The sequence below is a fragment of the Morone saxatilis genome, unplaced genomic scaffold (assembly GCF_004916995.1).
Source record: "Morone saxatilis isolate NCDOM2014 unplaced genomic scaffold, NCSU_SB_2.0 Contig10, whole genome shotgun sequence".
In the NCBI taxonomy this organism is placed as follows: Eukaryota; Metazoa; Chordata; class Actinopteri; family Moronidae; genus Morone; species Morone saxatilis.
This window is the reverse complement of record NW_023339652.1, coordinates 17,316,356-17,329,487: the sequence shown is the minus strand read 5'-3', so window position 1 is coordinate 17,329,487 and position 13,132 is coordinate 17,316,356. Positions and strand designations below refer to the sequence as shown.

The 13,132-nt window shown below is 38.6% G+C and overlaps 1 protein-coding gene across 1 annotated transcript in view; it reads left to right on the top strand.

Moving 5' to 3' along the window:
- Positions 1-9,965, top strand: part of podxl (podocalyxin-like) — a 23,178-nt gene extending 13,213 nt beyond the window's left edge. Inside the window, exons 2-8 of the mRNA XM_035679263.1 lie at positions 3,159-3,881; positions 5,436-5,659; positions 5,779-5,802; positions 8,379-8,514; positions 8,589-8,632; positions 8,734-8,853; positions 9,595-9,965. Coding sequence (XP_035535156.1) covers positions 3,159-3,881; positions 5,436-5,659; positions 5,779-5,802; positions 8,379-8,514; positions 8,589-8,632; positions 8,734-8,853; positions 9,595-9,789 — 1,466 coding nt within the window. The 3' untranslated portion in view covers positions 9,790-9,965. The remainder of the gene's footprint in view (positions 1-3,158; positions 3,882-5,435; positions 5,660-5,778; positions 5,803-8,378; positions 8,515-8,588; positions 8,633-8,733; positions 8,854-9,594) is intronic.
- The last annotated feature ends 3,167 nt before the right edge of the window (positions 9,966-13,132 follow it).

Genomic DNA, 13,132 nt, shown 5'->3' with positions numbered 1-13,132 from the left:
GAGAGAGAGAGAGAGGGTGAAAGGAGAAAGTGACTAATTGATTTTTAGGACATCTTGCAAAAACAAAAAAGGCAAAAAGCTGAACAGTTAAGTGTGGTTAGCCGGAAAGATGTGAACAGTGCAACAACTGACGTGTCAGTCAGCAGCCATGCATCTTTGCACTGCAAAAACAGCCGTTCTTATTTTCTTGGATTGAGCAGAAAAATCTGCCAGTGGGGTAAACCCATTTTGCTTGACTAGAATTATTAAAACTAGCACTGAAAGACTGTAATGGGCCTTAAAACAAGAAAAAAAATGCCAAATATTTAAGCAAGCTGTGCTTATTACAAGCTGAAAACTCAGTTATTTAAGATAGACTTTCTCAAAATAAGTATTTTGGTCACTTTATTGAGCTGAATTTAATCTAAGATTATTAATTAGCAAATAATCTTACAATAAAACACAATGTGTACAAATAGCATGATAAAACTTTATTTTAAGACTTTGTCTTAAATGAATAACATTTTAAACATCTGCTTCATTTACAACACTAAAGCGAGAAGTTGTGTAGCTGGTTTAATCATGTTCCTCTGCTGGGATATTATGCTTACTAGTTTTGGAACCTGTTACTGGTTAAATCTAGCTCAACATTAGCTGTTATATCTTATTAAGACATATTCATATATATAGAGATATTCACTTAACACAGGATTCTAATGCAAAACATGCTTGACGATGATTACTGTTCTTTTTAGACAAAAAAAAATTCCCAAGACATTTCCCAGAAGCAAGGCTTTTTTTAATTTCTTGAGATTCATTTTTTGCAGTGTGAAAAAATACACTGTACTCCAACACTTTCAGCTAAATTCCTTTCAAATGATGTAATGTTGGACATTTGACCACTTCTATAGATGAGGGGAAAACCACCCGTATCACATTAAACCATAATTTAAAAAACTGCTTTTTCTGATGTCTGCCTTTATGTGTCCATTTCAGATACTGATAGCAGCCCCAAATTCAATGCCGCTGTAGCACCCAACTCCTGTTTATGTTTCTTGACTGAAAATACTCTGACAGGTCGAACAGGTTCAGGGTCTCTATGAAGGTTGCCATGTTACTCTGGCAAACTGAGGGAAAAGCCCTCATGGAACAGATGTTATATGCTGTAAAAAAAGAAAAAAGCCTCCGAACAGTGAGCAGCACATGTACTGTAGATAGAACACTCAGGTCATCAAAGGACTCCACTGAGTGGAGAACTTTGACAGTTGCTCTCTTAGTAACAGTGTTTATGGCAGCAGGCTGAAGGCTGATAAGTGATCTGTCTGTGCCTTACAGAGACAGGACAGGCTCGGCTCTACCAGTCTCCACTTGACCAGAACAGACTGTTATCTACTCCTCACACTGTCCCAATTCTGCATTCATATGCCATGGGAATTATGGCTTGAGTAACTCTGAGAATACTCTAAGTAAAAGTAAGAATATTTGTTGGTTTATGTTGTCCGACAACAAAGCCTCACATGCTGAACATTTGATTCAACCGTACTGAGTGTATGAACTTTAAGTGGCTTAAATTCCCCTCCAGTCAGAAGTCAGTGTTTCTTCTCATCCCTACTGTGTGCTGTTTGAATGATGTATGTACAGGATTTGACTCTAGAAGGATGTTTTCACATTCATGTGCTCATTGAAAATCTGATTAGAATTCATATTAATATCAACAAATTACCATGAAAAGACCAAAATGCATATATCTTTTTCCTCAGTGCCATAGAGCTCCATTATCCAAAAACTTTTAAAAACACATCTATGGGCCATACTGTCACACTGGCTGACATGTTCCTTCATTACCATAAACACACATGCTGTATTTTATTTTGAATCAACCTCACATACACTGTCCTGCTGCCACAAATACTCACTAAAGCACCAAATATGTATTAATCCAGCAGCTGACAGGGAATGTACATGCATTGTTGTTTGTGCTTAGTGGTTACACTAAATGAACATACAACAACTCCCAGCGACCACATACTGCATACTTTATTAAGAAAATCTACATGCTGAGGCTTAAAATTAGCTTGAAGTACCCGATATATTACATTGAACATTATGTCTTTTTTCAAAGTTACTCTATAAGTGTGGTACAGCCATACAGATTTCAATGAAATTAGTAGACAGGATGATGAATTCTTTATTTCATGTGAGTTTTAAGTCTCTATATGTTAATTTTCACCATCACTAGCTGCTTACATGTTAAGAATACAGTATGGTTTAGAAAATGAGGTAACATATATGTGATTTGCAATAAACCAGCTTCAGTGTGTTAAAACATCATTAAGGTCCTCTGAGGAAATATTAAATAGTGCACATGCACATGAAGAGTGGCTATGTCACCACACATGTATGCTGAAAATCCAGTGACTGCGTCTGGATGTACTGTAGGTGGGCGGTGGTCAGAAAGTGCGGGGGTGTGTGTTTATGGTTAAGGCCATTGTTCTCTGGCCGTGGAGTCAGGCGAGGATTGTTCATGGGGCACTCCAAACAGGCCGTGGTCATGGGTGTGGAGCTTCCAAGTTTATTGTGTGCAGCATCCTGTCCAGGTCACTATAAATAGAGAAAATAGAAGAAGATGGAGCACTGTGGCTGAAGCTTTTAGCTGTCCGACCCACAGGAACTGCGGGAGGAGAGGTCGACATAGCTTAGATCTCACAGTGCTCTGTCAAACTTAACTTTAAGCTAGAAACTCCAAATGAATGCTTATGCTCCAGGACTGCTTGGTGTGTAAATCGACAACTATTGGCTAACACATTCATAGCTACTTCATAAGGTGATAATGTCAATGTTGTATTTTCAGCTTGCTGTGCTGCCCCCAAGTGGCCAAGAACAATCAATTGAAATTGAAGTCATTCTGGAGGAAAATAGTTGTTTGTTGAGTCACATTCCCAGGTCATCAAACAGGTATCTGACAACCTGGGAGCATAATACCACGTGTTGTTTTGTTTCCCATTTACCATAACCCAAAGTTAGTATTTTATGAGGGAATGAGACTCAACAATCAACTTTTTCCAGCTTGACTGACCCCACTTCTAATGCAGATTTAGTTCAATCTTTGCTACTGATTGGTTTGTTTTCATACTTCCAATTTAGCAGCATGCTGTAATCATGTTTTCTTTCCTCCTTAGGCTTCCTATTTCATAGCGTTTGTGCAGATGATAGTGTGGGGAAGAATTCAATTGTAACAACTGCACCAACTGTAAGAGATCCATCAATGTCCAAGACAAATGTAACTACTGGTGGTACACCTGGAACAGCTACAAATGCCAGTAAGGAACAAACTACAGAGGCAAATACAAAATCAGCTACTGAGGTCACCACAATTGCAGTGACTACTAATCAACCACCAACATCTCTCTCCTCTGCTGGAGTGAAAGGTATCACACCTGCTGCTGGTACCTCTGGACCAACAATGGACTTCAGTTCAGTGACATCCCCCAGTGCCACCACAACACAGACCAATAATAGCTCTGGGCCAGAAGTGGGGACAACCCAACATAATGTGGTGACAACCCAACCCAATACAACCCAACCCAATGTGGCGACAACCCAAACCAATATAACCCAACCCAATGTAGGGACAACCCGATCCGATATGACCCAAACCAATGTGGGGACAACCCAAACCAATGTGGGGACAACCCAACCCAATACAACCCAACACAATGTGGGGACAACCCAACCCAATACAACCCAACACAATGTGGGGACAATTCAACACAATGTGGGGACAATTCAACACAATGCGGGGACAACTCAACCCATTGTGGGGACAAATCAACCCAGTTCCCATATACCACAGCAACAGTCTACAGCTCATTCCATCTTTGCTTCTAAGATGAGTACTGGAGGTAAGTTCCCCTGTGAATCCCCTAAATAGCAACATTAAAATAACACACCTTAGGGGAATTTAGTGATTGAGGGTTTATTTCAAACTTAAAAATATAGCCTATAAAAAACAAAACAAAAATAAATGCTCAACTTATAACACGGAATAACCTATAATGATGAGATGGTCTACAAATGAGAACAATTATTTTTATAAATCAATGTTAAAATATGTTAACACCACTTCCACGTCCAATTTTGAATAAACTTAAAGGAATTAAGCGTTTGAAAGACTGCACCTACTGGCCAAAATAAAAGGTCAAAGTGTAAAACATTTATAGACCATGCCTGACTCAACACCAGGCCAATTTTAATTACTTATTGTCACTGATTGTCTCAGAGGTGGCTGCATCATACCCACGCCTGACTTGTCACCCACTTGTTAATATTTATAGAAGTTTGTTTTTCCATAAGGACAAAAGAAAGTCTCACCTTTTCTTTTCTTTTCCTAGTTATCTTTTTTTAATTTATTTCTAAGGGACAATGTACAGGATTAAGCATACACCATTTGATCTATATTACCAGTAAGTTCAGCTTAAAGCTAACTTTAAGTCACAATTGACCCTTGCTAAGTCCTGCCCCTTTTGCTGTGCTCTTCAATAACAGTTGAGCAAAGAACGGTCAGAACCTTAGTCAACCTTCTCCTTTCCTGTACTTAGATATGCTATAAGCTAGGCTATGTTGAAAAGACAACCATATTTTTGCTAACATTAGCTAACTTAAGAGTGACTGTACGTGTGTCTTTTAACTGTCTTCAAAATCGGTTGTCTTTTCCACATAGACTAGCCTAGAACATAGCATATCTCAGTACAGGAAAGTTGGCCGAGGTTCCACCGGCTACCAAGCTTGCTCAACTGTTATTGGCATTTGTGCAACTCTGTAAGAACTGAAAACAAGTTACCGTGCTGTTAAACCAGGGGTCCACAGAACCAAGGAGCCAGGATGAAAGAAATGACCAACGTAAAGTATGGTGTTCTCCACAAAGTCTCCATAATGAAAAAAATGTCAATGCTCCTTGCCATAGATTCTCCAAAGTGGATGCGAAGCATGAACAGTCTTCTTCTAAAAGACATTCTCTCATTTGTGATTTGATGATGGCAGTGTGACCCAATAGCATCTTATGGATTCAACTAATAGAAATAGAAATAGAAATAGAAATGGAAAAGTTATATACTCCCATGTACTGCTCTATTCAATACATTTCAGGCTAATTAAAGGAGCATTTGTTGAAAGTAGATTTATTACTAATAAAGTTAGATTATCACTAGATCATCTTATTTTCTACATACATAAAGTCACTTAAAGTATTTCTTATGTAACTTAATCAGGTGGTTGTATCAAGATAAAGAAGATAATTTGAGATAATAATTTTAGTTTTGCATTCTAGCATTTTCAGTGTTTTAACTGACAGAAGTGTGCTAAACAGCTTTAAAAAGTGATACAGTGTTCACTGATTGGCTCAGAGGAGTGTATATCACTATCTGGGGATATGTTGACTGTCGTCATATTATTTTTAGTTGAAGGTGCTAAGCCGAACGCTGTGACACAACTGATGCCAGGTGAAAACACGGTGACCCACAGCACCCCCTCTACCCTCACCAAGGCAGGACCAACAGCAACAGAGACCAAAGCCTCAGATACCAAAGCTGAAACCAGGTCTCCGCAAACCACCTCCACACTCAAACCAAAGCTCCATACCTCCACCAAAACCACCACTGATGCTCCGCAGCACACAGTTTTGGTAAGACATGTAACAAAGGGGTGCAGATAGAGCGAGTAGGATTGTCTTTACTTCACATTAACGTACACAAGACTCAATTTTTTTTACTAACATTCTAATTTTCTGACTTTTTTTTGCAGTATTCGCTGAACAGCCACCTAGAGGTAAGATTTTGCCTTATTTTGAGTTTTGTATCTTTAAATCTGTTACAGGCATCAGACTATTTTTATTCACATAAACAATACATGTGATAATAAACACAGTTCCTGCTCTGACTCTCATCAAGCCTCTGCTATTGTCCTGTCCATGGGAGGCAGGGCCACACCCTTCCCACTCCTCCCAAAGGTTTCTCCAGTTTGTAGATGTTGGATAGTTGTGCAACATCCTGCAGGGAGAATAAGAACAATAAGACATGTTGTTTTTTAATATTGTATAGTGCAAAGCACCGAATGCTGCCTGAGTGCCTAAGTACAACCTCACAGAGCTGCTAGCATGGCTTTCTTAAAGATCTTTTCCAGACATGAATGAAGACAATTTACAAAGTCTGCTTGTAACAATAATGTGTGTCTGTATTTGCCACACAAAAAGTATAACTTCCACTTTAAAATCCTTAAAAGGTAATCTCCTCCTTCTATCTTATTAAAGTCCAGAATCTGTTTTCCTGCTGGACACAAGAATGTTCTCCTCACTGTAAAGTCATTCTCAGTGGATGTGGCAACTGGTGCCTTCAAAGTTTCTAGCATCACACCTGTACAAGTTGGCAATACCTGGACCAGGACTGAACTTTCTAAAAATATTTCTGTGAATGTCACAAATCAATGCCGGTATAGCGCCCCGCCCTTTAAAATGCAGATTTTTTCAATGAAAACAGAGAAAAACTTTCGCACTTTCAGCAGATGAATGTGAAAAACATTCTGCTTAGTGTCAAACTCTGCAAACATACAGCCATTCAAACAGCACACTGTAGGGACCAAGAAGAAACACCTTTTTTGACTGGAGGGGAACTTTAATACAAAGACAAAGTAGTACTAGCATGTTTTTAAATATATAATGAAGTTGCTTTATTAGTAATGAAGCAACTAATTACTATCCAAAGTAACCAGTTAAGATTGTAATGTAAAATTGTAGATTAGCACTAATTGAAGTAAACAGGGTAGAAATGTAGAGATGTAGCTTTAAAGACAAAGGCTGATGGTGTTCTGCATTTTACTTGGCAACAAATCTCACATAGGCTACAAACCCAAAGCAACAATGAATGTATCTGCTAACAAGTATTGTGTATGGATCAAAGCCTGATCTTCTTCCTCTGTGCCATGGAGCTCCATTGTTGTTCAAAAACTATTAAAAACACATCAGTGAGCCACAGTGTTGTACTGGGTCACATATTCCTTCATTCGTTTAATTTTGCTTCAATCCCATGTACACCTTCCTGCTGCTCACTAGTCCACCATTTTTTTAGATTACACTTTTTTCAAGTTCCAGTGTGTAACATTTAGGATCTATTGGCAGAAATCATTTTGTTGTCATAGAATGAGCCATTTTTATCTACAGATGCCTGGGTCGCCTTCCATAGGGTGCGCCATGTTTAACTGCCATGTTTAGTAGCCCAGAGTGGACAACAAAAAAATGGCCCTTGAGAGTGTGTTACAATCTGCAACTACACCGTTATATACGTTCCACTAGATCCTTTAAAAAATAAAACTATATATTTGTGAAAAGCTACATTAGTTTTTTTAAGGGCAGCAGAACAATCTGTGAAAACGACACTAACACATTATTACCATGTTAAACAGTAGCTTATGTGCACACATCCATCAGACATTGCCTTTCTGGCCACCTGAAACATTTAAATCCAACTCTCACTACAACAATATCTGGCTGCTATGTACATGTACAGCGGGTTTATCAGTGCTGTCTTGCTGATATTGATTCATCGATTGACTAGGAAATCAAAACTATGATTAAAGAAATTTAAAAAACTATACACATAGTGGATTTCTTAAGATAAAATCCTCTCAAACTGGGAGTCCATGGTCTAATGTGCATCTACTGTAAGGGACCTTGACATGAAAAAGTTGCTCTAATACACCTGTTGCAAAGTGGTGTGTAGCAGAATTGCTGCATGGTAGATTTCATGGATGAAGTCGGTGAGTGAAATGTGACAATATAACGGATAGGAATGACGAACAAAACCTGCAAAGATAAAATCCAGGTTGTAAGAAATTAAATTTTTTTGACCTTCTAAGATTTAGTTGATGATTAATTGCTCATAAAATTATAAAAGCACTTCACATAACCTTTAAACTAGTCAGTGATGTAAAAGTACAGTTTTTTGTTAAGAATGTGATAGAATCAAAGCTGGTGGAGGCTCTGGGTGGGTTTTCAGCAGCAGGACAGGAAACACTGAAGCACGCAATAAAAACAAGGGATTATAGTCATTGGGTGGAAAAAGTGTCTTAGTGGGAACCGTTCCTACCTTTCACTTGTTTCCTACGTTCCCACACCTCTTTTATATACTCACCCTCTCTCTGACTGACTCTGCAGCTGTGCTGTTCCATAATGTGCCAGAAATAATCCACACATCACAGCACAGGAAAATGTGACCTCAACTGCCACCTTTGACCTTCCTGTCCAAACTCCGACAGTGTAATGGAGGCTTGTCAGTGTCTTGTCGGCTTGTGAATTATTTATAGAAAAGTCAAATGCGTGATGTGGCATTTGTTTTTTGTTATCCACATAGATAAAACCAGAAGAAAAAGATATGGTGGAGGTGTGCAGACGGCTGATGGCGAATATGGAAGAAGGGAACTGCACCCTGACATGGCATCCCCATAACGGTCAAACAAAGTTCGACTATGTGGCGATAAATGGCAAAGGTAAAGTAGCTTTCTCAGCTTAAAGTTAAACAGAATATTGTATAAACTATACTAAACTGACATTTATATTACAGTGAAAACCAACCTGGCAACCAAGGTATATGAAGACATCACCAAGGTAAGGGTTAATATATGGATGGTGTTCACACTTGCAACGCTAGTGGTTTAAATTCCACATCAACAGGCACTACAATGTGAAGTTGTGTTTTCTACTTAAAGAAACCGACAGATAACAAAACGCTGATAGCAGTCCTGGCCTCCTGCGGAGCTCTGCTGATCATGATCGTCATCCTGGCGGTATGTGCCTCTCACCACCGCAAGCCGTACAATGAGAACCAGGTAGGTGGACTCGTTTCTGCAGCCCTCTGTGATTGCAAAAACAAATCAAAATCAGGAGATTTGAGACTAGCATACTATTGGTATGGTTTGGCATTGGTAATAACATTCTGCAACAGTGCTTAATTTTAGATGCACTAAGTTTTGTATTTTAAGTAAGAAGTTCATAACATGTAGCTTTTACACACAACCTCATGGTAAGAAAGGCATGTAGAAAGGATGTGAACACAACACAAATGGAGCTATGACCTAATCCGAATTTAAAAGGTTTAATTGAATTAAGAGTAGACATTTTGTGTTGAAGTGAGAAAAATAGGATCTGACGTAAACGTCAGTGTAAATGTTTGCGGTGTTACGTAACAGACCTCAGAGAGAAGTTCTTGTAACATTGCAAACACTGCACTTCATGAGTGAGTTATTACATTCATTCATGTCGATGTTTGAAGAGCTCTTACCATAGAGACCATATAACTCAACTGCCCCCTCTATCAGATCTGACAGCCTTCCTTTCCTCTTATGACCTTGGTTTACAGAATTATGGCCCGACTCTCACCTCATATCTTGTTTTAACAGGGATTACGCCCCAAAATAGAACAAAGAAATCTTTTCATGGGGCGTTTAAACTTCAACAAATCTAATTTTTCACTTTTAAAACCACATTCAAAACTTCTCTTTTTAAAAAGGGCAAAACGGAATAAATATGAATATACTGGTTTTTAGAGTTTTTCCCTTTAATTCTTACAGCAACACCTGACGGAAGAGCTGCACACGGTGGAGAACGGTTACCACGACAACCCCACGCTGGAGGTGATGGAGGTGCAACCGGAGATGCAGGAGAAGAAGATGGCGCTGAACGGGGAGTTTAACGACAGCTGGATCGTCCCCATTGACAACCTGCTGAAGGAGGACATACCGGACGAGGAGGACACTCACCTGTAGAGACCGGGGACAGAGGAGACGAGGAAGGAAGAAGGTGACAGGACCTGCCTAGGTCCAGCTGCACCAAAACAAACAAAAGACTCCACACTTCCACACAATGCCAGCCTTGCCCACTCACCTTACACTCCTGACCCTGGGATTCTTGTCCCTGTAGCCAGAGAAGACCTTCAAACAAAGAAATACATCCTATAGAACAAACAAGCTCCCGTATTTGGTTGTTTGCGGTCTGTTTGATTGATCTCTACTGTATTTTGGTATGAAAAAGACATGCGGATAAAAACTTTGGGGATGAAGTACCAATGAAATACACAGTGGCCTTGGAAACATCCACTAAATCAGTTCACTGTTGTGTTTATACAGTAGTTTATATATAATTATTTGATGTGTGACTGCCTACAGAGCACAGTTAAAACTTTCTCACTCTAAAAATTCTACCCTAACCCTAAGANNTTTTTTTTTTTTTTTTACTGTACTCATAAAAAGAGCTGAGTTGTACACAAGCGCCTGTAAATAGAGTATTTTTATGTAATTTTCTGCCAGTGAGAAAGAGCAAGGTGATGATGTTAACAGATGGCTTTGCTCCGGAGGAATGTCAGAGAGGTGGACAGCAACGTCAGCTGCCTCGGCAGGTCTAGAGTTACTAACTTAGATAGATGACCTCAGGATTCTTTAAAGCATCCTGCTGATTTTCCACTAGTGAGTGTGGCTGTGAGGGAGCTGAATGTCCACAAAGACGCTGCTTATGGCAGATGGGTCCACAGAGATAAGACAAATGAAGGGTTTTAAGCCCAAATGCAACATATTATCTCAAGGAAGTACGGAAAGCCAGAGGGGAAACATCTCAAGTATATTTTGTGTTGTGTTCTCTTTTTGTCTCTTGATGTGACCCTGACTTTCTTGTTTCCACAAGATTGCGCAGCAATCAAGGGAAAAGGCTCTTACTGTTTAAAAGTACGTCTTTATTTTTGTCCCATACATGGAGGCTATCGCTCAGAATGCTTAAAAGAAAAGTCAATTGATCACGTGTTTTCAAGGCGCTTTAACTTTAATTAAAAAATAGTTACATTATTTAAATGCCTCATTTTGAAACTCAATGGAAAATACTGGTTTATTACATTTTAGGTCTTATTTCTGTAGTTTTTCCTAAATATTTACATCAGTTATAATCATTATTGTGTAATTACCAAAACGCTAACTGTCTGAATGCTCATGATTAATGCCCTGTGGGACTGTACAATGTATTTATTACTCATAGGATTGATAGCAAAACTACTAAAATAACAGCCAGGTTGTAATAAAGCAGAATTATCCTTAAAATACACTAAAAAAAATACACAGTCAAATATTGGTAATAAGAATAATACTGGCCTTTTTAAAGCTGATATGTCACCTGTGAAGCAAACACTGTAAATAGTTGTTTTTTTCTCACTGTTGCTGATGCTGTAGGGGTGGAGTCATGTGACAAACCCCCTCCCAGCACAAACCTGAGCACATTTTTTATTTTATTTTGGATTCTGTTCAATTTAATAATTTACTTTCCCATTTACTTCCCTTTAAACCAATTAAGAAGTTAATATATATGTACTTATACACAAATTAATCCATCACCTTGGGGACTCCAATCCAACTTTTTTTTTTAAATTGTGTTTGTGTGTCTACAATTTCACTTTTATTATAGCTGTTGCCATTTTCACCAAAGTACGTTACCAGTATTTTATGTATTTATGGTTTGTTTGCTGCTGAAGGCAAACAACAGGGGTCTGACACACTGGAAGCTGTAAATTGTCGATCGTCTCGGCGGTCTTGTTGTTCTTTCGTTCAGATTTGCAAATAAAGGAAGGTTTTCCACTTTGGTTCTGCAGTTTTCCTGTTCTCTGCAGCTGTCAGTAACGCCTGGACACGGCCACCAGGGGGCAGAAACACCACAGAGACAGGAGTTAAGAAAACCTGAACAAAATACAATCTTTATTCATTATATACATTACATACAATGCAATACTACAAGGCTTTCTACACATTCACTGTATCCACAGAGTAGTGCTCACTGATCTGAGAGTACCAGCCTTAAAACTCCTGAGTCCCACCCAGGGGTCGGGAGAAGGGCAAGATGGGGGGAAAAAAAATTAAAAAATTAAAACAAATTCAAAAATGAGATTCCATCCAGCAAACACTGATGCGTGGAGGATATTAAACCTAAAACAGCAACAAAAAAAGTAGTATTTGGCATTGTGTGTTTTGTTTTTTTGTTTTTTACAAAAGGTGCTTTCGATTAGTCTTTTCAAACACAGCTTTCTTCTGGCACAAAAATAAATGCTACGGCAAGCAGGAGGAGACCTAAAGGTTAATCATAAATAATCCCTCACATATCATTTTCTAACCTTTTTTTGCTCTGGTGTGTTCTTTTTTTTTTTTCTTCTTTTAAATCAATGATCTTTCCATTTATTGGTATCAGGGCAGCAGAAATGTGGGCAAAATATACAGGAACAGACAAGCCACCGTCCTCCTCCAGCAAAATGAACATAAAACGACCAAAAATTTGGGAGACTATTAAGCAACGTCTCTATCGTGGTAAATCGTGACACGTGCTGAATTCAGCAGGCCGCTTCTGACGCTCCCTGTTGATGCTAAACTGTGCGAGATAACTTTAATGTGGAGTGATGGGAACTACTCATCTCCAGTGAAACGCAGGCAGATTATGTAAACACACCAGTGAGATTATTTACAGTGATGATAGGTACAGTAGCAGAGGACCCACAATCACAGTAAACAACACCCTGAGGGGACATTTTCTGACATTTTATACAATAGTGCACTTAAAGGAAAGTCCTCTGTATTATTATTATTATTCAAAGCAAGTGAGGCTGGGGCTGTACATTATTTGCGTTCAGTGTACGGCATCAAACATCTTCATTCACACAGGGGTTTGTAGGAAATAAGAAGCTCATGTCTGACACTTAAAGGACCATACTTGTGTTTTTTTGTTTTTTGTCAGCAAACTCTGGCTAAAGACCATGCATCCTTAAAGGAACAGCTGGAAAGAAAGTAATTAAGTGTATTTCCCTAAATTTCACACCTGTATTCTAAATATAAAGCTACCGCCAGCAGGTGGTTAGCTCAGCTTAGAAAAAGCTTAGAAAAAGTGGGAAACAGCTAGCCTGGCTCTGGTTCGAAGGTAAAAATATCCACTTAGTATCTTCTTACAGGCAACATTAAAGTTAGCTAAAGCTAAATGTTCAGCAATTCGCTAGCTTATTATTATTATTATTATTATTATTATTATTATTATTATTATTATTATTATTATTATTATTATTAGTATTATTATTATTATAAGATGCTAGTT